Below are 24,052 nucleotides of genomic sequence, written 5' to 3'. Positions count from 1 at the left end.
GAGTCCCCCAGCCCTGTAACTTGTGCTCAGCAGAGGTAACTCTTCTGTTGTTTTTATTTGAAAGGAGATGGCCAGGAATTCCCACTTTGTAGGATTCTACAACTGGGTTAAGGTAAGAGAAACAATGGGACACCCACATGGGTAAGTTCTGTAGAAATGAAGTCTGTGAATGAGTCTGTTAGAGGACAAGCAACTCCATTTATCTTTTTCTTTGAAGAAAACAAAGCAAAGCAAATGAGAAATGGTTACAGAGCAGGCATGTAGAAAAGCTGTGGAGTTTGTGGTAGAATGAGGGTCATGAGTGTGTCTTGGGGGCTTTGTTTCTCCCACAAGAGGAAGTTGGGGCTGTGTTACACTTAATTTTCATGGTTGTACCATCTGTAATTCCTGGCCATCAAAAAACAGCACAGAAGGGAAAGAAGGTGTAGCATTATAACACTGTCTTTCAGAAGAGCATCCTTTGGGACATTAGCCTACATGTTTGTTCCTTTTCTCATAGCTGCTTCCCTCTCTCTAGTGTGGGAATAAGAGAGACCCTCCACAGACTGCACTAAGTCTGTGGAAACACACTATGAAGAACAGCCTCTAATTTGAGCTTTAGCTCACCTGACCTGCTGCATACAAAATTGCTTTTGCCAGCAGTTATCTTGATCCCTCCCCCAGGACTGGTGTTGGGCATTCAAAAAGGATTTATGGATATGATTGAATGTGTTTGAAAGAAAACTGAATTGGAAAGGTAGAGCTTAAAGCAGCAGGTTTTCCCTCGGCAATAAGGTGTCAGCTGTTTTGGCCAAACCACCTGTGGCATTCATTGCTTGCCATGCCCAGGAGAGGCAGGAGATCCTGCTGTGCTGCTGTGCACCTGCTCTGCTCCATCACATCCCTTTCACATGGCTGCGAGAGCGGGATGGCTGTTGGGTGTATTTTGCACTATAGTTGTGGCTGTGGCGTGTCTTATTTGTTCATTTTTGTGTTTTGGACAACAGAAATCTCTCTTCAGCATCCCAGCAGGAGCCAACGTCACTGTCCTGGTGCCATCAGAGGCAGCTATCAAGAACATGAGCAATGCTGACAAAGACTTCTGGTTGACCCCTTACACGCTGCCGTTTTTAGTCAGGTATGGGGAGCCTCCTGCCTTTGCTTTGCTGGGCCAAACAACAGTAACAGAGCCATGAAATGGATTTTTTCTTGTGAATGACCAATGAGGAGATATCTTGAGATAAATATAGAAGCACATTTAAATATCTAGCAGGCAAAGTTAAGTAGGCATTTAAAACATAACAGACCACGGGAAGTGGGTTTATTTTTCATGTATTTGCAGAGAGATTTTCCCAGTCAGACAGCATCAGAACAATTCTCTCCATTGTTCCCTCTACATGCTAAATTGCTTCCTGTGAGAGATGTGAATGTTGGGTGGTATGGTCTTATCTCCCTGTAATTACCAACACTTCCCTAATCTTTTCTTTATCTGATTTTGTTCCCCACAGAGCCCACTTCCTTGAAGGTGTCTTCACTGCTGAAAAGCTCAAAAAGTACGATGGGCCAGAATTACCCACTCTCAACCCACAGACCAGATGGCAGATAAACACCACGAGTGGTGTAAGGCTCTCTTACATAAGGCACATGTACCAAGCTCAAATTTAACTGCTGAAGGGCTGCTCTATCCAGTGGGGAGCGTGGGTAGGGCACTGGTGCCCTCAAATGCAGGCATCTTTCAAAAACTGTACCCAGATTAACCATGTGCAGCCTTGCATGAACAACGTATTTGTTTTGAACTTGCTTGGCACTTCCTGATCCTTTTGCTTCTCCCTCTGGTTCGTGTGCAGGTATTGACCATCCAGAATGCAAGTGTAGTTGTCAGTGACATCCCTGCCAGCAATGGCATCATCCACATCCTCAGTAAGGTATGTCAGTACGTGTGGCACTGGGAAATGCTGCAGTTGTAGCAGCAGGTTTGTGTAGCAGCCTCTGGGCCAAGGAGGAACACATGTCTGGATGGTTAGGAAGGGATATAAAGGCAAAATATATGAGGTTATCAAAAGGTCCTGACAGATGTTTCCTGTGCAGCAGTGTTCAATGTTTAAAACATTTGTCTCCAGGACCAGTGGGAGGAGAGTTCCCCTTCTCTTGGCTGACAGAAGAGTTCAAGCTATTGCAGGACTGTGTAAAATGAGGCCTTTTAATTGCCTTTCTTACAAGCAGGGCAGGAGTCCAGTGAGATTCCCCTCAGCCTCTTGCTCAGCCTTGCTCTTCCACAGGTTTTGTTGCCGCCCCCAGGAGATATCCCACCGAGCCCTCCTGGTCTGCAGGAGCAGCTCAGCACAGTGGCCTCCTTCAGCACATTCCAGGAGTTGCTAGAGGTAAGCAGTCGAGGTGAGCACAGCTGTCACTGTCACAACAGTCTTCAGAGCAAATGCCACCTCATCCTGTACTGGGGGACCTAAATTTGGGCTGCCTGGAAAGAAAGGGAGATCGTGTGTGTCCTACATGAGGGATCTTCTAGGAAAGCTTTTGAGCAGCCAGAGAGTTACAGAATTGCAGTTAGATCTCTAGATCACTGGCATTTACAGTGGAAGATGACCTGTCTACTGCAGGTGCTCTGATGCCTATACAAGGCAGAGAAAACCAGAAGAAAGGAAAGGCTTTTTCATAGCTGGGAAGCTGCTCTTATGTCAGCCAGGACAAGGAGCAAGCAATCAGATGTGTATGGCTGAGTAGAAGTTGCCTATCCCGTTTTCAAGCTTTTCCTCTTGTCTTTGTAGTTGACCTTACATGTGGTTTGGGTTTTAGTGAGTATAAAGGTAATTGCTAATGTTACTGTTTGGGCATTTTTTAGGAGTACCAGCTCATTGGGAAAGTTGAGTCCTCTGAACGATACACAATTTTTGTTCCTGGAAATAATTCCATTGAGGAGTACTGCCGTGCTGCCAATGTGACCCAGCTGGTAAGCTCGCTGCTTGCTTGCAGTTTGAATATGTGTTGTGGTGGGTGCAGGGGCATGTACGCTGCCAAACAGTACACAAGCTCAGAGGATTTCAGCGTGCAGAAGAATATCTGATGCTAAAAGCTGGGAGAAATGTGGCAGAGAAATTAGAGGCTTTCCAGGGGTGTTGCAGTGGGATCTGAAAAGAATATTTGGACCCCAAGGGCAGATTAAATTAGTATGTGGATAGATGGCACAACATCTTCCACTTCCTGGCTGGCTGTGGTAATTTTCAGACTTCTGAAAGGTTTCAAAAAACATGAATGGGCTCATCAAGTATCAGAATCATCAAGTGTGAGCAGTCATCTGTGACAGAAAGTTACTAGGCTCTGTGGGCTTAATTAGCCATTACAGGTGCTTAGGAACATTTCTTATGCCATACCTCTGGCTGAATTGTAGTCTAGGAAGTCAAAAGACTCCAAACATTTGTATTTTTGTGGATTTAGGACAATGAAACAGTGCAGTACCACATTGTACTGGGAGAGAAGCTCTTGCCTGCAGACTTGAGAAGTGGAGTTCATAAGAACAGCATGTTAGGGCTCTCCTACTGGCTGATGTTTTACCAAAACAGCACTCAGGTAAGGGAGGCAGACTGTTCTGCCATCTGAGGCTCTGGATTGACCTATCAGTTCCTCAGGCTGGTGACTCAATACTCCTGTTTCTGTTTTGCACACCCTCACAAGTTTACTGCTAGACTGTCTTGGAGCTGCCAAGCAATCCATGCAGAACGAGTTGAAGGTTATTGTCTCAGCTGTTATCTCCTGCTTTGCAGAAGTTTGTCAATAATATTCCTTTGGATGGAAAGTCCTTTGAGACGAGGAATGGCATCTTGATCGGGGTGTCCCAGGTGCTCCAGGTCCAGAAGAATCGCTGCACTGCCAATACCACCACCATACTGAAGGTAATGGTGATGTCCAAGGAGCTGACACCATTTCAGAGGGTTCCTCCAACTGCTGAGCCAAACTGATGGGTAACAGACAACCTTCAGTTCAGTTCAGTTCCCTTGCTGAGCCTCTCTCACAGTGCCAGCCATGGGGCTGGCCAGTGCAGGGACTTCCAGATATTCAGCTGTGGAAGGAAAATCCAGCCCAATTTTTGCATGCCATGACCACAAGCTCCCTTAGAAAATGCTCCCTGGTTTGCCTGGGAGTCATGGCCAAAAGTCCAGCTTGCATGTACCTTGTGGCTCATGGCAATTAAGCCACTAAACCTGAAGATTGCAGTGTCAGACTGCCTGCTACAGATCAGAAAAAAAAGTATTTGCAGCCTTGTGTGAAGGAACCCCAGGGCTACAAAAATCCCAGAGACTGAGGAAAGGTGTGGCATATGATCTCTTCTCTTGGTGTTTTGAGCCACAGAGATAAAAACATCTTTGCCCCAGACAGCAACCTGTAGAGCAGCATTTGTAATTCAAGATTAGTGTCTTGGTGTGATGTGGATAGAGGGCACACTTGTGACTTGTCCTGTTCTCTGTGCCCTAGTCAAGGTGCGGCAAGTGTGACAAGGGGATCAAGTGTCCTTCTGGATCGGTTCTTATGGTGAGTCTTGGATTCATGTGACAGCTCACAGACTGGTTGCAGACAGAGCTTTGAGATCCTTTTATTGCTCTATAGGTGTCATCTTGATACCTGAAAAAACGTGCCCTTGAGTCCTCTGTGGCACATCCATTGCCAAGGTTTGCAAGAAAAAGCAGAAACCAAGGGAGGGTTGTACAGGAAAAACATGGATATGAATCATGAAGCTCCACCCAGAGCTGGTACCAGGTTTTGCCTGAATTTCAGGAGTCCTTTAGTTTTCCCACTTAACAGGGAAGAAGAGGCTTTTTATTTTTTTTTATCTTTGTCTCTTTTGGCACTATTATCAAGGAAAGACAATTTAAGAGTGCCTGTAGCAATTCCCCTGCCAGGACCATTAATTTGTTCATGCAGCTGCAGGTTGTGCCTGCAGCTTGTTTGTGAGTGAGTGACATATCCAGAGAGGAAAATAACTAAGCATTTCATTTCCATGCTGGCTGTGAATTGCCTAGCAGCTACATCTGGCTTCTTAGGCCTCGCTGCTTTACCCAATGCCAAAAAATTCCCAATTCTTTTTTTCTCAGTATTCAGACTAATGTGTACCATGGGTTTGGCAGGTAAAAAATAGACTCTGTGTGGTGACCTCATTTCCAGAGATGCTTCATTGGTCTCAGCTCTGGATAGTTCAGATTTTTAGAGCTATTCCTGTCAGATACAAAGCAGGAACAGTGCCATATGCACCAAAATGTACGTTATTTGTCTAAATATTGTAGTATCTCCTATCTGTGTCTATGTTGATTATATCCTCAGGAGCCCCTTGGAAGCAGGAATCTCGCTAGCTGTAGATTGCGCTCTGCAGGTGCGGGAATAATGGGCTGCCATTTCACCTGTGCAAAAGTTTCTCTGGTGAGAAAAACATTTACCTCTGATTCATTTTGGCAAAAACAAGATAGATGGTGTCAGAAGCACAGCCATGGAAGTGCAGGCTGTGCTGAAATCCTGGCTGTGTTTGTGCCGTTGCATAGCTGAGACTGGGGTTGCCTGGGAATCGCTCTCCATCCTGGAGGTGGAGGGCACTGGAACAACAAAAGATCTCCAGAAATGTCTGCACTGTGATGGATTGGGATCTGCTGCTTTGGTATTGTTAGTCTGGGTTTTGTCCTGCAGAGGAAGAGAAGGAGTTGAATGTTTGCAGTCTGGTTTCCTAAGGAAATGAGGCATGAGTGATGGTATTCTGCTTGTGCCTGTGCCTTCCCAAATAACTGATGACTCATTGGAGCCAAACCAAAGGGAGGAGCAGAAGGTCTCACACCTCATGTTGTGTGTGTTATGGCCCCTACCAGTTTTGTGAAAATGGGCTGCTGGAAGAAAACACTTAAAGAGAAAATGGTAAAAGAAAGGCTTGTGTGAATTTGACGTCTTATAGGTGTTGCAGCATCACTTGGAAAACTTTAGAGTGAATGGGAAATTGAAAAGGGAAAGGAGGAGTTAGACTTACTGTACTCACATAGAGAGTTTCAGTCAGCATTTATACCTCATTTGGCACTTTTGCATTGCTTCAATAGATGGTGTGTCTCATAATCTGTAATGTCTAACTTTGTCCTGTCATGATTTTCTTCCCTCCATGGGTAGATGCAGAAAGTGAGAGAAGTTAAATCAGGCTTTGGAACCAAATCACCTCCTGTCAGAGCCTCTCTCTGCCCAGCAGAGACACACTGAGGACACAGGCAGGAGATAGGCTGGAGGGGCACAGGATATTTCAGTTACTCACCAAAGGGCCCGTGTTTCTCAAAGGTAGTGCAGAGCTTTACATGAAGCTCTGGGCAACAGAACACCCAACTTCAGGGTGTTCTCTCCATCCTCCCTGTTCCTTCCATGTGCTGTGAGAAATTATGGCTGTCACACAGAGAGGGGAATCAAGCAGCTCCCACAATCAAGCTTTACCTTGTCTGTGTGCACAGGATGGCTCACCCCAGCTTGTTCTTGTTGGTTTTCCAGAGGTCCGTCTGCTGCCCCGGCTACTACGGCCACATGTGTGAGATGTGCCCCGGGAAGCCAGGCCGGTGGTGCTCTGGGAACGGGGAATGCCAGGATGGCCTCCAGGGCAGCGGGGAGTGCCGGTGCCTGGAGGGTTTTCACGGCACTGCCTGTGAGATGTGTGAAGTGGGACGATACGGAGCCGACTGCAAATCAGGTGACACCGATGGCTATGGCAGCTTGCCTCTACCGAACTGCAAGGGCAGAAAGGTGGCCACATCCCAGCTCTCAGGAGGGGTGGTGGGAGAGCAGAAAGGTGCCAAGACTCTGGGACACACAAAAGGCTGCCAGGTCTCAGAGAGAGAGACAGCAGAAGTGAGCACTTGTGGCCAGCCAGAGTGGCCCCATCTAGCATCCTCAAACCAAGCACGTGTTGTGCTGTGCTGCTCTTCCTGCTGCCACCCAAACTACAGCAAGCACAGGCAGGTGATCTCTTCCTGGGCTTTTTGGCCTGGCAATGAAGGATCAACAGCTGCTACTCCTGTGACATTTTCTTGATGGCAGGTTGATGTGTTGGATTAGTAACAGGGCAGACAATGAAATGGCAGCAAGACTCTGCTGGTGAGCCCTGGCTGGTTTGACAGTGGTGTTTGTATCTCCCCTGCAGAATGTGCTTGTGACAATGGCATTTGTAACGATGGACTGCAAGGGGACGGGAGCTGCGAGTGCTTCCCAGGGTGGACGGGCCCCACCTGCCAAGAACGTACGTGAGTGTGAAGGGGCCTCTGGTGTAACAGTGGCAGAGAAATCTGAGGGATCCTGTCAAGTTGTCAGAGCAGCTGTGTCTGCTCTGACCACAGAGTCACATGTACTCTGCATTCCTCCAAAACATTTTCAGACTCTGCTTTCTCATTCCTGCAAACAAGCTACATTTGCTGTGACTTCCCCAACCATTTATTTTGGTAAACCAAGAAAAGCCTATCCCTGCTTCTACTTCCACTGAGGTTAGAGGCACCTCAAAAACAGGCCCTTGCTCTGGGAGAGAAATGGGAGCTCCCAGCCACGTTGGGTTGGTCATGACTCCTGTTGCTTTCCTAAGAAGGTGGCAGGGCTTGATTTGAATTTTCAAAAGGTCCCAGTGTGTTTGCTGAGCTGCTTTTTCTGCTCACAGATGCAGTCACTCAGGTGAGCTCAGGCCATGGTCTGCAGTTTTCAATAAATCTGTCATTGTGTGTCAAAATAACATGTTGAAGATGGATTTGGGATTTTGATTAGCATTTGGGTGAGGAGAAACCTGAGCTTCTGAATACCTTGGGATTTTAAAGGTTTGCACATAAAGGTTGATTTTATTGTGAATTTAGAAATAGAAATCAAGCAGAGCTGTCCTATCTAGTGTAAATGTCAAGCATGAAAGCAGTTCATCTTTTGCTTCCAAAGGACCCAAACCAAATGGCTCTGTGTTCTGGATTAACAAGGTTTCAGTCCTTGTTTTGTTCCGACCAGTGCAGAGGCAACACAGATAAAATCAAATTGAACCATTAGCTCAGACAGAGGACATCAAATTCACTCCCTTGCAAAGTACCAAAACATAAATCCCATGAGATTTTCCTGCTGCTACATAGGACAAGAGAGTTAGCATCACTCCTGGCAGGCTCCTTTTCTCTAGATGACAGAAATGGCCCCAGCTGAAAATTCCAAGTTATATTTGTGTTTTCTCTTGCAGGAATCAAGATTGACTTATGCAATAACACTTGCCATCAAATGGCCAAGTAAGTGCAGAAGAGAGGCTGAGTCACCCGTGTGTGTTTGTGTGAGTTTTACCCAGAGGTGATTCTGGCTTAGGGCTTGGCAGAGGGCTGGCAGAAGGTGCCTACTCATCAAAGATGCGTAATTGTCAGTTCCTTCCTGGGAGCTGTCTTTGGACCTGAGCCATGTGTAGTCACCCCAAGGATTTTGTCTGTCCAGGCATACATCCATTCTAAGTTCCTTTAGTATGTGTGGATGGTAGAAAGCAGAGATTCCAAGGCACTCTAAGGCTGGCCTTATTCATGGAGCAAATCAACCAGCCATTTATGAACTCTTTCTTCCCCTGCCAAGGAATGAAACAGGGCTGGAATGCTCCCTTCTCCATCCATTATCCAGACTCCTCTTTTAGACGGGGACCCTGCCATCTCCCTTGCACCTTGCAAAAGCTCATGGGTGTGGTGAGGGTGCACTATGGGAGGCCTGGGCTGGACACCAGGCCCTGGCCAGTGTGACTGGAGTGTTTGAAGCTGTAAAGGAATACCTGAAATGTGCCTCCTGTGGTCATTGTGGTCTCTTGCATATGCCAGATTTGAACAGTACTTCCCACCAGCCGAGCAAATCCAGAGGTTTTGTCAGTGATTGTTTATCCCTGTCTTGTTTCAGCTGCCTCAACAGTTCCACAGATTCCCAACCAACCTGCTTCTGCTCTGCTGGATACACAGGGAACGGGACCCACTGCACAGGTGTGTCCAGCAAAGACAAGGTGAAATAAATGGCAGGAAGCTGCCAGAGGAAAGATCACTCAAATCCTTTTCCTCTCAGCCATCCACCATGAACTCTGCCATGCTTTGGTAGAGATGTTTTCCAGTCCAGAGCTTTACACAGGATGCTCCTGGTGTGGCTAAAGCCTGCAAGAGAGCGATAAAAAGGCAGGAAAGTGTAGGAGGGCAGCTCTTACTGCTGAATGTACATGAATGGATTGTACTTGTTCTAATATGACAGTATTGGGGGCAAAGTTATAAAAATTTTGACCATGAATCCTGGGAATGTGGGTGTTTCAATTCCCTACAACTTTGTGATTCTTCTATTTGCTGGCCATATCAAAATCGGGTAATAGTGCAGAGTAGAGCCAAAATGAGGTGGAATTTCAGGATACTTCACCAGAGCTACATTACATACCTTGTTTATATCAAAAGCAAACTGACCAGGAAAAAAACAAGTGATAAAATTGTAATAGTCAAAACGCTTGTAGACATTCCAATTACTTTTCAATATTGCCCTTGTTGGAAAGTGAGTAAAAAAGCTAAAAAAAAACCTCAAGCATGTAAGTTGTTCAGGTAGATATATTTCTTCTCATCTAATATTAGTGGTCAGTGAGTAAATTCTGTGAGGGAAAGATTTCCAATTTGGAGGTTACTTAAGCTCAGCTTATTTACTTGGACTGACCTGTCTCGGGTCTGGATAAGGCCCCATGTCCTTAAAGAACCAACAGTTTCATTGGGAAACAAAGGAATTCTAACAAGATGTTGTGATTTTGTTTAGATGATCATTCTGGCACAGCTGATCATTCCTATGTGTTCTGAACTGATTCTTCTCCTCTGGTTTTTGGTCACAGAAATAGATCCCTGCACTATGGACCACGGTGGCTGCTCCATGCATGCTGTGTGTACCAAAGTGTCTCCAGGAGAGAGAACCTGTGTTTGCAAGGAAGGCTATGCTGGGGACGGGACACTCTGCATGGGTGAGTGCTCAGGGTGTGCTTTGGGGGTAGCAGAGAACCAGCATCAATACTAAGGGGGATTTCAGACTAAAATACCAGTGTTTTGGTCTCAGACAAAAAGACTCCTGCAAGGTTTCTTGCTGTTATGCATGTCATGGAGAGGCCCAGAGACAGAGGGTGAGGGCAGTCTCCCACAGTGGTGCTCTGGGTGAAGATGGAGATAGAAGGAGTCCAGTCCTCTCATATTCTTTAAAGTACACTCAGGCTTGGAATTTTCTGTGGGCAGATTTCTCACAGCTTAGAGACCCACATGTGTCAGGAGTAACTTTGCAGTTGCACCCTCTTCCTTTGCTATTACAAGACACTTTCCCAGGAAAGTGCTCCCCAAGCTGGAAAAGTTCTCCCTGTTGCTTTCCCAAAACCTCTTTGGATCACCAGTTCCCAGCTGCCTTGAGCAGCCCTCAGCGATAACTTGGCCTTATTGTTTTGCTGCAGAAATTGATCTCTGTCTCGAAAGCAATGGGGGCTGCCATACCAATGCAGAGTGCATCAAAACAGGCCCAAAGAAGGTGAGTGTGGAGGGTGGATGTCAGGGCAGCGTTATCATGGAAGTTGTCACAGCTGTCACTAGAGACAGTCCTGTCCGTTGCAGTGCCCTGCTTTGTGCTTACTCCCTTCCATGTAGAGAAGGTTCCTTGGAAGAGCATGAAAACATTGCTGTTTCCATGAGAGCAGATGGCTTTGCTGGCCAGAGGCTGAAGGCAGTCTTGGGTTATATTTGTTGTGGACACAAGCTTGGTTATTCAGGGAGGCAGCAATGGTTGCTACACCACAAGCCTTCTGTCCAGGGCAGCCCTTGTGTGTTTCCTTTATTGGGTCCAAGTTTGAGCCCAAGGCTCTGTTCTCACTCCAGGTCGCCTGCAACTGCCTGCCTGGTTACAGTGGGGATGGTGTGAGCCAGTGCAACCCCATCAACTTGTGTGAACAGGTATGTCAGCATTTGGCTGCTTCCAGAGGTGAAGGCCACAGCCTGGAAGTGTTCTCTTCTCCCAGGAGTTAGCAGCAGGAACAGCGTTAGCCTGTTTGGTTGGAGCTGAAGTCTTGCTTTTCCACATACTGAAGGATTTCCTTGTGTGTTTGGTCTCCATTGCCTCCTGCAGTCACTTGCAGTTGTGTCTGTCACCCAGCATTCCCTCAAGGTGGAAGAGGGACATAGGGTTGGAGACATGTGGGCTTTTTCCTTTGTGTCCATTTCATGAGGCCCAAAAGCCTCAGAGTGTTCTGTGCTCACAGGCATCGCTGCCATGTCAAAGTGTCCCTCTGAATTAGGGGCTTTGTCATGGGCCCTGTGCTCCAAAGTGAGGTGTAAAAGTCTTATTTCATGAGCAGATTTGGTGCTGGGAAACCCTTGATAGTTTGGGTGAGGTTTATTTTAAGGCACTAAACAGAGAGGAGGGATGGTTTTCTTTCACTGGGCTGGATGGAGTTTGCAGCTCCCACACACAAGCAGCAGTTCAGGTGGTTGGAGAAGCCCTTCCAAGCAGCCTTTTGCTTTCCCTGCCAGGATAACGGAGGCTGCAGCCCCTTTGGGCTCTGCAAGTACACGGGCCCTGGCACTCGGAACTGCTCCTGCTCCTGGCACAGCATTGGAGATGGCTTCACCTGCCGTGGCAAAGTGCATCAGGTGAGAGGCCTGTGCTGCACCTTCTGTGTCCCCTGCCCTGCAGCAAACAACTCCCTCCTCTCCAGAGGGTGAGCAGATTTTGGTGTCACATGTGTCATGTGGGAGAGGAGACAGGTGCTTTGAGCAAACTCTCCATAAATTATAGGTGTGTTTGGTGTGCCAGCTATGGGAGAGAATCACGGCAAAGTGACTTTGCTCCAAAGGGAAGGAACGCTCTACTGCTGTCAGCAACACTGGCCATACCTCCAGGGGACTGCTTGCTTCATGTCATAAACAAATGGGAGTGATCTTGTTTTTTCCCAAGGCAACTCACTCCTGCCCAGTTGGATGAGGGCAGGTGTCTCCTGTGGCCATGCCAGGACTTGGGACCCAGCCTGGAGGGCAGCAGTCTGTGTCCACTTCTCTTGCCAGTACAATGGCTGTCCTTGGGCAGTAGCAAATAAAAGCTTGTGCCCACAGCAGAGCCATGAGAAAAGAGGTGGACGGGTGTGCCTCTGCTCTTACTGAAAGTCAGTGTGGTGAGGAGAGGGCATTTGCCTTCTAGGGTATGTCTGCCCTCTGGACAGCATCCCAGAACTGGCAGTGGCAGCACAGTGAGATTTTGTGAAGCACTCAGGTGTCCCATGAGCACAGGGCAGTTACCTATGAGAGGTGCTGCAGGACCAGCCAGCTTTCATCTTCTGTCCACTCCATCCTGCAGCACTTATGAATGGTGCTGACAGAGCTCACTGCAGCATCCATGGCATATGTGCCGGCAGAGCTGGTGAGGGAGGGAAGATTACTGTGGTGTGTCAGGAGAACTGGTGTCTCTTTGGGGTGGGAGAGTGACCTGGAGTGGAAGGAGCAGGTTGCTGTGCTGGTTGGTGAGGAACCAGTGGAAAGGACCCTGTTAACACCAGCTGATTTCCTTTGTTTAAGGAGCTCGGAAGGATTCCAGACGCATCCATGTTCTTTAGGATGATACAGGTTGGTGACAGCTTTGTCCTTGTCTCTGTGTAGTAAATCCCACCTAGGGCTTTCTGCAAAGGGTCTTGCTAACTGGAACAATGTTTTCTGCTTCCCTTCCCACAAATACTCTTCTAACACAGGCAGAAAGCATCAAAGAACTCAGTGGGGCAGGGCCTTTCACTGTCTTCATCCCACAGACAGATTTCATAGGAAACACCACAGTGGTAAGTGCCCTCCCATGCCAGTCTCTGTCAGGTGTTGGACAGCTCCAGTTGTGGCAATGTCCCCCCGGGACTGTTCTGCCCAGTGAATCAAGGTTAAGGGGCTGCACCGTGGAGAGTTAAAGACATCCCCTGTTCTCCATCAGTGTAAAAGCAGAAGTTTGGAGGCATCTCACTGAGGAAACAACCTGGACAGGGGTAGACATGTCTCCTCTTGTAAGGAGACCCTTGTTGGAGATGATGTCTTGTGGGCCTCAGAGGCACTGTGCCAGATCAGTGGTGTGTGGTGCCTTTGGTGCCCATGGGGCTGGTAACAACAAGGCTCCCATGCATCTGTGACTGACCCCTTATTCCTTCTCAGAAATAAGAGAATGGCAGCTTTTTGGTGTCAGTGTAACGGGATATCTTAACCCCATCACTGACTAGTCAAGCTGGTTGAAATTTCCCAAAGCTCTCGAATGGTTTTGTACCTTCAGTGTGTTTTGCAGGGGTCCATCTTCCCTCAGGGAATTTAGGCAATCCAGGTCTCCCTCATTAGGGCTGGGGAGTCCTGTGTGCAAGGCAAAGTGCCCTGGTGTGACCTCACTCCTGTTTTCTGTCTGTAGTTTGAGGAGTGGAAGAGCAGGGGCCTCCTCCGGGACCTGCTTCGCTACCACATGGTGGGCTGCCAGAAGTTGCTCTCCAGTGACCTGGAAGGCCAGCAGTCCCTTACATCTTTATCTGGCCACAAAATAAAGATCGCAGTGAACGAGGTACTTCCCTTTGCTGTCCCATTTGTCAGGATGTCACTTTTTCTGTCATGTGAAGAAAGCGGTTGTAGCCGGTGACTTGCCCGGGGCCCACAGGATGGTGCTGTGGCTGGCGCAGGCCTCAGCAGGTCCCCTCTCTCGCAGAATAGCATCACTCTCAACGAGGAAGCCAAAGTGGTCACGAGTGACATCGTGGGTGTGAACGGGGTCATTCACTTCATCAACAGGATCCTCATTCCCAGTGACTTGGTGGGCCGTAACATCTCCTCAAAGCTCTCACAGGTGAGGCTGGAGCCGTGCCCTGCTGTCAGGGCTGTGGTGGGCTCAGGGGCAGGATCTGTCTCCCAGCAGTGATGCCTCAGCCCAAAGCTGCCTGGGCTGCTCTTCCTCCCTGTCCCTGACTGCCTAGGGGTTGCCTGAGGCCACAGATTTGGCTTGTGAAGGTGGCAGCATTTGTGGGATATTTGGAACATAAGGAGCCTTTTCCATCATGAGGGAACAACAGTTCTAGATGTAGGCAGGAGGATCTTGTCCCGTGCCAACCATTACACTCCTTTTCCAGCACAGAGCAGGTTGCAGCATGAGTTTGCCAATGTCTCTCTGTGACTCCTTAAGCAAGCATTAGGGGCTTATAGAGCCTGCATTTTACAGAATATAACATATTCTCTGTGCAGCACAACAGAGTGCTGGAATTCATCCCAGCTCCTGCCATAGCAGTGTCTATCCAGGATGAATCAGAAAAGTGGTGGCTGCTGAATTCCAGCCCTTTCCAGGCCAAACCATCAGTGTGATGGTGACAGTGATAAACTTGTGTTTAACTGTGTTTAGTTACTGTAGTTGTTGCCTGTCTGGTTTCTCCCCTGCCTTGTTGGTCCTGGATGGGGAACCCTTGGTGTGAGTTGTTTGCCTTCCTCCCTGTGCAGCAGAACATCACAGCCGTGGCTGAAGCCTTTGGGTACACCATTTACAGCAAGCTGCTGCAGGTGAGCCGCTGCCCCTGCTGCTCTGGGGAGGTGCTGCGTGCCTGGGCACGGTCAGTGTGGGCTCGGGGCTCTCCCTCTGTGTCCCTGTGCTGTCGGGCAGGACGCGGAGCTGCTGCCGCTGCTCGGTAACCCCGTGCACAGACCCTTCACGCTGCTCTGGCCCACGGACGCCGCCTTCAGCGCCCTCCCGGAGAACCAGCAGAAGTTCCTGTACCGCAGGGAGCACCGCGACGTGCTGGCCTCCTACCTCAAAGCGCACATCATCAGGGACACCAAGGTAAATGTGACAGTACACAGCCTTGGAGCTGCCAGGCCCACACGAGGTGCCACAGTCTGCTATGGCTGTGTCAGAGTGACCTTGCAAATATTCCACTGCCACAGAACACACAGTGTATCCATTGTCTTGAGAAGACCCAAAGCTGTTTGAGCATTTGAGGTACCTATGGCATCATTCTGAACCTCTGGTGGCTGAGCTGAAACCTTCTGTCACCAGCTTCAGGGGAGCTGCAAGGCTCACAAACAGGCTCTTGTGTACAGGGGTATGAGCGAGGGGAAAGTCCAGCTGAGCAAAGCCAGGCCCTGCTTTTTCACACTGGCCTCTCACTGTGCAGGAATCTGGGACTAACCCAGCACAGTTGTGCTGTGCCACCCACACCAGCTTCAGGGACTGCCACATCACACCCCTCTGAGGCTGGCCACTGACCCCTGCCCTCACCATGTCGTAACATGAACTGCCATCTTTTGCCAGTCTCTCCTTCACATTCTTCTTTTTCCCTCTTAGATTGTTGCTGGTAACGTGCCCCAGGTTGAAACCATACGAACCATGCACGGCTCCACCATCTCATTCAGCTGCAGCAAAGCCCACGTGGTGAGTGTTGCGGATTCCAGGCTTGGCTTCCCATGGAGCCACAGGGCAACTGGTGCTCCTGGCAGGGAGTGAACACAGAGCTGGGCTGCTTGCAGGCTGGAACACCCCATTCCCTGGCCACAGCTGGGCTGCAAAGAGGCACAAGGCATGGCCAGCTGGCAGAGAAGTGCACAGGTGTCTGGTACCTGCACATGAATGTCACAATGACCTGGCTGCATGGTGCCACAACCTTCAGAGAGCACATGCTGCATGGACAGAGGCCATCCTTAGGAGAGGTGGCTGTGAAAAGTGTTAAATAGGAAGGGTGGTCAAGGACATGTGCACAGAGATTTTGGAGTTCTTGGAGTGATTAAGAAGCCATGGCAGCCACAACCGAGCCACTTTTGGGTGGTACAGCTGGGATGTAGGGTGTGCCAGTATCACAGGTTGCTTTCTTCCTCTGTTAGGGGGAGATTCTGGTGGGGAACGGCGATGCCACCGTCATCCAGAGGCACATGGAGTTCAACGGGGGCATTGCTTATGGCATTGATCGATTGTTGGAGCCACCGGATCTGGGGTCTCGGTGTGACGAGTTCACCTTGATTGAGCTGCAGGTAAGCACCTGTCATGAGCTGAATGAGGATCTGGGCCACCCGTGCAGCCCTGTGCCTGGGAACAGGGATGTCTGGAGGGCTTGCTGCCCTTCCTTGGCAAAGCTCTGAGCAGCCAAGAGAGGCAGCAGCATGGATTGAGTTGTTGTGAGGTTTCTTTCTCCCCTCCACAGGGATCTACAGAGAGCTGTGGACTCTGTGGCTTCGAGCCACCCTGCCCTGCTGGCTCCGTTCAACAGGTAAAGCTCACAGCTTTGTCACCAAGGAGGCCCATAGGGGACTGATGACAACACCCATGTGCCCCTCATGTTTTAGCAGCAAAATGAAGGCCCACCTGCATGTGGCAAGCCCTTGGCTCAGTCACATGGTCCATGCCTTGCCCCAAGTCATGCAGGAGCTGGGCTGAAAAACATGGGGTCCAGCGGTCTTTGCTGGGTCAGTCCTATGTGGGTGACAGTGGCACAGGAGTCCCTCCAACAGCACTGGGGTGGCTCTGGGTGCTTTATATCAAAAAAAGCTCAGCCTGGGAGTGGCTCAGGGATCCCATGGTGAGCAGCCTTGGGAGGCAGTGGCTGTACCCCATTCTCACTGCTGCCTTCTGGCATGTCCCTGAGGTTCCTCTGGGGCTCCATTGTCACCAGCCCCAGCACATGTTAAGAAGCCTCTGTTGTTTGTCATAAAAGTGAATGAGTAGCACAGAAAAGTCAAGGTGAGTGACCAGTGACCAGTGTGGCAAGCTCTGTGTTTTGCCTGTTTCCTCACAGGGGGAAACCAAGCGCTGCTACTATTATGGAAACCACCTGCTGAGGAACACCTTCCTGTTCCACCACAACTCCCTGCTGCGGCGGCAGTGGCCATCACACTCCTCCCCCTGGGACCCCTTCAGGAGACACTTCTCTTCCAGGGGGCCTCTCAGACGAGGCTGCAGGAGGAGCTGCGTGTCCAGCCAGTGGGTCCCGCAGTGCTGTGCCAACCACTATGGCCGGGACTGTCGGGGTAAGAGCCACGCCCCCGGTGCCCCCCGGCCCTGTCCCCTGTGGCATTACTGGTTCAGCATATCAAACATCCATGAGTGTGCTGCCCCGGAGAAGGGTGGGCAAAACCCCAGGCAGGGAGCCCCAGCCTGTGGAGGGTGCAGGGAGCAATACCCTGAGATTATGACAAGAAGTTCCCTTTCCTTGGAGAATATCTTGTCTCTGTGAAGAGCCCTGGGCACAGGGCTGCTGGGGGTAGGTGTCAGACACGTCACTCGCCTCTAGATGTTGTCAATGCTCAACCATTCCCTGGAATCTGCCCTTTGTGCCATGGGCAGCTTTCACATCCTTGGGTGAGTCTGCTGTTAGTGTGGGGCAGGACAGCACAGACCCAGCACATCACAGCAGGGCTTCTTCCCAGGCTGGAAGCTGTGCCATATTTGTCCCTCTTGCACCCATTCCTAAGTTTTCCTGTCGTGGGATGTCCCCAGCACTCAGTGCCCAGACTGCTGAGCCGTCTGTGGTCTGAGCACCCCGTGAGCAGCAGCTCAGGAGCACCTGCTGTGCAGGGTCTGCGGGTGGCAAAGGGACCCTCCAGCTCAGGGTCCCTTTGTCACCAGAGCCTCACTAAGGTGCCCCATTTGCAGCATGCCCAGGAGGGCTGGAGGCGCCGTGCAACAACCGTGGGACCTGCGATGACAAAATCGGCGGCTCAGGGATCTGCAACTGCAGCCAGGAGTTCATTGGGACGGGCTGCGAGCTGTGCGCGCCCGGCAGATACGGCCCGGAATGCCGAGGTACCGCGGCTGGGCGGGGGCTGCGGCACGGGGACCTGCAGGACAGGGTGAGCTGCTGGCCTCACCCCTTTGCAGCCCGCGGCTGATAAGGCCACAGCGTCAAAGACCCCTCCTCGTTTGTCGAGCACAGCTGAGAGCCCCAGTTTGGGAGAAAGTATTTCACTCTACTGTGAGCTGGGGGATGCAGAAGCTGTGATGAACCCTGTACAGAAAGAGCATCACCTGGGACATGCTGAGCAGGGACCTGTGCCCATGTGAGACAAAAGCAAAGAAAGGGAAAAGAGAGTCCTCCATCCTCCCATCCCAAACTGGGCTTCACAGGGTCTCAAGGAATGTTTCAGAGTGAGAAACGCATTCCAGAGAATCCCAGGGGAGAGGAGTGATGGGGTATTGTGGGTGCAGAGGCTTCTCTTCCTCTGTGAAGAGCCATGTGTGACAAGGGGCCAGGACTGGCAGGAAGGGATGTGTTGGGCTCCTGTGCCCACCGTCACACCTCCCCACAATGCCACATTTCTGCCACGTGGCTGTCCCAGGGCCTTTCCACCAAGGCATAAATGCTGTGTTTGTCCATTCCTCACAGAGTGCAACTGTACTGAGAATGGTGTGTGCAATGGAGGCCTGCACGGCGACGGCTTCTGCTTCTGTGCTGAGGGCTGGACTGGGGAGCGCTGTGAAACCAGACTGGGTGAGGGGTCATTCCTTGGGACTCACCTGCCCTTCCCTGGGACCCACTGCCACATGGCTGCTTTCCCTGGAGCTGGGTAGTTCAAGCAGCTGTTTAGAAATACCTCCAAAAAGGAGCTCTCAGCTGTGAGGCTCATCCTGAGATCTGCCACATGCTCTTGAATTTCACAAGGGCTGGGGTGGTGAGGAAGGGGCAGAGGAGAAAAGCTCTAGTGGCTCATGAACAAGTCCCTGAGCTCAGAGGTGCTCCAAGCAGGGCTCGAGGCTGAGGTGAAGATCTGAGGTGTGTTCGATGGAGTAACAAACCTCTGTGTTTGGGCAAGGCACCTGCAAAAGAGAACGGGGGGAGGGAGAGAGGTGGGAGTGTGGGACAGATGGGCTGGTGGTGGCAGCCGTGCCCGTGTCACAGCCCTGCAGTCACTGTGAGCCGGGTGTGTTCTGTTTCAGTGGTGACACCCACCTGCTCTCCCCCGTGCCATGCCCAGGCCGCCTGCCGAGCCGGCAACCTCTGCGAGTGCGACCTGCACTACGAGGGGGACGGGAGAACCTGCTCAGGTACGGGCAGCCACGGGGCTGGGCTGCAGGGGTGGCGACAGGGCGGCAGGTCTGTCTGCCGATGGCCATGCTGGGGTGACAACTGGCAGGACAGCCAGGCTGACCCCCAGGACACCTCATGAGAGGACTTAACCCAGGACTCCCCTCCCGCAGTGATCGACATGTGCAGCCAGGACAACGGGGGCTGTGCCAGGCACGCACAGTGCTCCCAAACGGGCGTGAACGTGTCCTGCTCCTGCGCCCCCGGCTACCGAGGGGACGGCTACATCTGCGAGCCCATCGACCGCTGTGCCGACGGCAGGAATGGGGACTGCAGCGAGCACGCCCGCTGCATCAGCACCGGCCCGGTGAGCGCGACCCTTAGGGCCGGGGACATCCGCGTGCCTGGGAGAGCCGCCCAGCTGGGTGCCCTGGGACAGCCATGTGACAATGTCCCCCCTGCTGCAGTCCCCTGCCCCTCCTCTCCAGTGCCCTCAGGTGCTGCACTCATCCTGCAGGTGCTTACCACCAGGCAGGGGCTGTGCTGCTGTGACAGTTCTGGGGATGTTATGCTGAGGCTGTTTTTCCCCACTCCTCTGTCTAAGGAGCAAAAGCTGTGTCAGTTGTGTCATTCCTGTACTGGTTCGGGGGCTCCTGGATGGTCCTTCAGGGACAGTGTGGGCCATTTTTGCAGAAGAACCAAAGCTGATCACCACAGGCCAGAAGATGGGACTGAGAGCATGGTGTCTCTTGCATGTATTGCAAGAGTCGGGAGCCACGTACCCCAAAGCTCAGCTCAAACAAACAGCACGTGCCAAAGACTCGATGTGACATTGCCTGGGTGTGGGGGTAGGACAGGCCGTGTGGCCTTCCACAGCTCTGTCACAGCCTCAGCAGGCTGTAGAGGCATTCTGAAGGCTCATCCCCATCTCCACAGGGATGCAAGGATCCCCAGCTGGCATCTGTGTCTTTGCACTCACACAATTGCCACCCTTCCCTTGTGCTGCAGAACGAGCGGCGTTGTGAGTGCAAGCAGGGCTACGTCGGTGATGGGATCCAGTGCCTGGAAGAGGTCGTGCCCCCCACGGACCGGTGCCTGGAAGACAACGGGCAGTGCCATCGGGAGGCCATCTGCACTGACCTGCACTTCCATGGTGAGTTTGCTCAACCCTGCAGGGCCAGGGATGATGCTCCATGGAGAGGCCACATTCCCTCATCCTTCACCTTCGGCCTGGAGCTCCCCTCTGGAGAGCTGGAGGGCGGGATGGCCGAGGGGACAGGGACTCATCTCTGTAGCTTGGCACAGTTTTCACGTTTTCTTTTTCCCTACATGTCATATGGGGAGGGTGAGCCATCCTTGTCTGCTCCATGTGATGTGGCCTCTGGTGGCAGTGGCTCCCATGTGGAAGGCAAGAAGCTCAGAGGAAGCCTCTCCCTCACTTGTGCCTCGTCCACATCCCATCCTCCTTGGCAGTGCTGCCCACGGTCACACAGGGACCCACGTGGCTGCCCAGGGAGGTGGCTCAGTGTCCTGTACTGATGCTCCTGGGCTCTGGTATTTTGCAGATAAGACCATGGGTGTGTTTCACCTGCAGTCACCCCGAAAAAAGTACGACTTCACCTACGAGCAGGCTCAGGCAGCCTGTGCTGCAGAAGGTGCTTCCCTGGCCACATTCCAGCAGCTGGCAGCAGCGCAGCAGGTCAGGGCAGGGGTGGCTCTGTCCCCTGTGGGGCTGGGACAGGCCATGCATCTCCCAGGACCCGGGCCAGCCCAGGGGTGACATGTGGGTGGGTGACCTCTCAACCCCTCAGCCAGGCCCTGTTTGCTCCATCTACATCCATGAAACAGGAGGGCTATTGGGTCTTGCCAGGCACACTGGGATGGGACTTGTGACTGTGCCCAGCACTTTGGGTGTTGGGGGTATGGTGGATGAGGCACGGTGGGAATGTTCATTGGGGCAGAAAACCTGGGACAGAGCTGTTTTTAATCTAATCATTGATTTTCCTCTTCTAGATGGGATTCCATCTGTGCTTGGTGGGTTGGCTGGACAATGGCACAGCTGGATACCCCACAGCCTACCCCAACCCCAGCTGTGGGTCCAGCCGTGTGGGCATTGTGGACTATGGCTCCCGAAGCAACCTGAGCGAGACCTGGGATGCGTTCTGCTACCGGGAGAAGGGTGAGGGGTGCCAGCACTTTCCCTGGGCACAGTCCTGTTGGGCACAAGAGCTGTGTCAGGGCAGCAGGCAGGGAACTGCCCTGGAGCATGAGGGCAGGTGGGCACACCCCCTCTCCCCATGGCCATGTCCAGAGGGAATGTGATGAGAGTATCCAGAAATCAAAAGGTGCTTGGTGCAGCCAGCACTGGTGAGTCCAGTCACAGCCTGGTGTTCCTTTGCAGATGTGACCTGCACCTGCCGTGATGGGTTTGTGGGAGATGGGTACTGGTGCAGTGGGAAACTGCCCGATGTGCTAGCAGACCAGGACCGCTTCTCCACCTTCTATTCCGTAAGCAACGCTCTCCTGGCTCTGCAGGAGCAGCAAGGCAGAGGGAGGGATCAGCTGGAATAGGGAGGAGTTGGGGTTTGGTCTGTCTGCAAGGCTACAGACACAGAGGGGGTTTCTTTCCAGGGCTGGGGGGTTCCTGGGCAGGGGAAGGTGATGGCATTGTGCTGCCAGCAACATGCTGATGAGGAAGATCTTCCATCTCTTCCAGATGTTGCTCAGTTTTGCCAATGACACAGAAGATGGACTGGATTTTTTCATGTATTTGTCTGATGTCTCTGCTCCCAAAACTCTCTTTGCCCCTCTGAATTCTGGCTTTGCAGACAATGAGGTAAGCAAGCAGGGATGAACTGTCAGAGCCCCAAAGGAGAGTAGGCATCACCAAAGCTGGCATGATGGAGTGAAATAGCCTGGTGAAGGAGGAGGAATGTGGGTCAGAGAGGAGCAGTGGATTGGAGGTCTCCAGTCCAACCATTCCCTCAGAAGAGCCATTTATGTCAGGATGCTCAGAGCCTTCTTCAGCTGAGCTTTGACAATCCTCAGGGCTGCAAATCCCCTCTGCTCTGCACAGTCATTCTCTGCCGTGTTATCTGTGAATGGAGCTGTCTGTGGCCATGGAGAGAGCTTGGGCTTGGCTGGGGGGCTGCACAGTAGCAGGGAAAGGGAGAGACCAACTCATCCATTTCTCACCCCTGTGCACTTGTGCTTATTCAGACTCTGACAGGAGAAGAACTGAAGCTCCACGTGTCATCCAGCAATGTCATCCTCTTCAGCTTCAACCTCACAACAGGCACCATCATCCCGTCTCAGTCAGGACACGACCTCCATATATCAGAGCTCCCAGCAAGCAACAGTACAAAGCACTCAGTAGGTTTAGCCTTGGCAGAGGGCAAAAAACACCACCGGTTTTCACCACATCTCTTTTGAGACAGGGAGCGATGGGGAGCCTTTCTGGGCAGGTGGCATCATCTGTGTCCTGTGCTGTAGGATGCCAAGGGGATCAATGACACGATGATTGTGGAGTGGGACATCGTAGCTTTCAATGGCATCATTCACGTGCTAGCAGAGCCACTGAGGATCCCACCGCCCGTTGTTCACCTTGGCCAGGTGAGTCTAGGGCATGAACGGGGCAGGAATCAGGCCTGGGACTGGGGATGAGGCGACAGAGTCATCCCGAGAACTGGCCTTGTCCTCTGCTCTCTGGCACGGCTCATTTTGGGAGGGCTGCCCACGGTCCCGCTGCCGAGCGGCAGCAGGGGCGGTGCCATCGCCGTGCCAGGGCAGTGCCGAGAGGGGGCCGCTGTTTCGGCACAGGTGAACGGTGCGGCGCAGGGGCCGGGCTCCGTGGCCGCGGGGACGTTGTCAGCGCTGTGCTTCGCGCTGGCGCTCGTTGCCGGTGCCGGCGTCGCCTACTACTGCGTGAGGAGGCGGCGGCAGCAGGGGCAGTTCGGGTACTATCAGGTACGGGCGAGCTGGGGAGCGGGACGGGGGCCGAGGGCGGTGGACAGAGCCGGGGGCTCGGGCGGATCGGCCGGGGCAGGTGCGGGGTGCGCGGTCCCGGTGCGGGATGGGGGGCGTGCGGTGCCCGCGCCTGAGGGGCCGGGCCGCCAGGGGGAGCCCGCGGACGACAACGGGCAGGCGGTGGGCGGGGCTCTCCCCCCGTGCCCGGATTGCCGGCCCGGTGCCGCAGCCCCGCTCACCGGCGCTCCCGCCGCAGGCCGATCTCCGCGGGGACGAGGAGCAGGAGGAGCAGGAGGAGGAGGAGGCGCGGCCCCGGCCGGAGCGCGCGGGCCCGCGCGCCGCCAGGCCCCGCCCGCAGCGGCCGCTCGTGGCCATCCCCAACCCGCTGTACGGCGGCCACGCCCCCGACTACGAACCGCTGCACGTGAGCCACGCCCCGTCCGCCCCGCTCCCTCCCTCCGCTCCGCCCCGCTCCCTCCCTCCCTCCGCCCCGCTCCCTCCCTCCCTCCGCCCCGCTCCCTCCCTCGCTCCGCCCCCTCCGCCCCGCTCCCTCCCTCCCTCCGCCCCCTCCGCCCCGCTCCCTCCCTCCGCTCCGCCCCCTCCGCCCCGCTCCCTCCCTCCCTCCGCCCCCTCCGCCCCGCTCCCTCCCTCCGCCCCGCCCCGCCCCCTCCGCCCCGCCCCGCCCCGCGCTCACGCCGCGCTCTCTCCGCCGCAGGACCCGCCCCTGGCGGACGCCGGCACCGACCTCCGCGGGTTCCCGCTGTGACCCCGCGCGGCCCCGACCGCACCGCACCGCACCGCGGGGAAATAAAGAGCTCAGCGCCACCGGCTGTACCCGCGCCTGCCTCGCCGCCCCGGCCCCGGCCTCCCACCGCCCGCCCCGCCGGTACCGGCCGCCCCCAGCAGGTGGGAGCTCCAGCCCCTCGTGCTCCCGCCCACGCTTGTCATGGCCCCGTACGAGGTGGGGCTTGCTCAAGCCTCCAGCAGCCAGAGCGCAGTTCAGCCGCTCCCAGGGACGTACGGCCCGCAGTGTTCACGTGCAGCATGCCCCGGGGCCCGCCGGGCCTCGCTCCTGGGCCCTCACGCTGCCCCGTGGTCAGGTACGAGTCTCGG

At 53.0% G+C, this 24,052-nt stretch overlaps 1 protein-coding gene across 2 annotated transcripts in view; it reads left to right on the top strand.

Annotated features, from left to right (window-relative positions):
- STAB1 (stabilin 1) overlaps nt 1-23,764 on the top strand; it is a 52,949-nt gene extending 29,185 nt beyond the window's left edge. Inside the window, exons 29-70 of one of the 2 annotated variants that reach the window (XM_068201694.1) lie at nt 65-112; nt 987-1,117; nt 1,488-1,599; nt 1,827-1,904; nt 2,259-2,360; nt 2,837-2,944; nt 3,430-3,561; nt 3,756-3,884; nt 4,465-4,521; nt 5,308-5,403; nt 6,496-6,691; nt 7,142-7,237; nt 8,198-8,243; nt 8,884-8,963; nt 9,836-9,961; nt 10,436-10,509; nt 10,854-10,928; nt 11,505-11,624; nt 12,543-12,590; nt 12,713-12,796; nt 13,399-13,545; nt 13,687-13,824; nt 14,466-14,525; nt 14,626-14,802; nt 15,307-15,393; nt 15,840-15,986; nt 16,157-16,222; nt 16,748-16,979; nt 17,605-17,754; nt 18,335-18,439; nt 18,886-18,993; nt 19,147-19,340; nt 19,982-20,126; nt 20,539-20,672; nt 20,987-21,152; nt 21,375-21,481; nt 21,690-21,809; nt 22,193-22,345; nt 22,466-22,585; nt 22,793-22,939; nt 23,196-23,363; nt 23,655-23,764. In XM_068201694.1, coding sequence (XP_068057795.1) covers nt 65-112; nt 987-1,117; nt 1,488-1,599; nt 1,827-1,904; nt 2,259-2,360; nt 2,837-2,944; nt 3,430-3,561; nt 3,756-3,884; nt 4,465-4,521; nt 5,308-5,403; nt 6,496-6,691; nt 7,142-7,237; nt 8,198-8,243; nt 8,884-8,963; nt 9,836-9,961; nt 10,436-10,509; nt 10,854-10,928; nt 11,505-11,624; nt 12,543-12,590; nt 12,713-12,796; nt 13,399-13,545; nt 13,687-13,824; nt 14,466-14,525; nt 14,626-14,802; nt 15,307-15,393; nt 15,840-15,986; nt 16,157-16,222; nt 16,748-16,979; nt 17,605-17,754; nt 18,335-18,439; nt 18,886-18,993; nt 19,147-19,340; nt 19,982-20,126; nt 20,539-20,672; nt 20,987-21,152; nt 21,375-21,481; nt 21,690-21,809; nt 22,193-22,345; nt 22,466-22,585; nt 22,793-22,939; nt 23,196-23,363; nt 23,655-23,705 — 4,860 coding nt within the window. In that variant the 3' untranslated portion in view covers nt 23,706-23,764. Of the gene's footprint in view, nt 1-64; nt 113-986; nt 1,118-1,487; nt 1,600-1,826; nt 1,905-2,258; nt 2,361-2,836; nt 2,945-3,429; nt 3,562-3,755; nt 3,885-4,464; nt 4,522-5,307; nt 5,404-6,495; nt 6,692-7,141; nt 7,238-8,197; nt 8,244-8,883; nt 8,964-9,835; nt 9,962-10,435; nt 10,510-10,853; nt 10,929-11,504; nt 11,625-12,542; nt 12,591-12,712; nt 12,797-13,398; nt 13,546-13,686; nt 13,825-14,465; nt 14,526-14,625; nt 14,803-15,306; nt 15,394-15,839; nt 15,987-16,156; nt 16,223-16,747; nt 16,980-17,604; nt 17,755-18,334; nt 18,440-18,885; nt 18,994-19,146; nt 19,341-19,981; nt 20,127-20,538; nt 20,673-20,986; nt 21,153-21,374; nt 21,482-21,689; nt 21,810-22,192; nt 22,346-22,437; nt 22,586-22,792; nt 22,940-23,195; nt 23,364-23,654 lie in introns of those variants that run through there. The other variant, XM_068201695.1, reaches the window with a different exon arrangement.
- Nucleotides 23,765-24,052: the final 288 nt, after the last annotated feature.

The sequence above is a fragment of the Anomalospiza imberbis genome, chromosome 11 (assembly GCF_031753505.1).
Source record: "Anomalospiza imberbis isolate Cuckoo-Finch-1a 21T00152 chromosome 11, ASM3175350v1, whole genome shotgun sequence".
In the NCBI taxonomy this organism is placed as follows: domain Eukaryota; kingdom Metazoa; phylum Chordata; class Aves; order Passeriformes; family Viduidae; genus Anomalospiza; species Anomalospiza imberbis.
The sequence above is the reverse complement of the archived record's forward strand: the minus strand, read 5'-3'. Positions and strand labels throughout refer to the sequence as shown.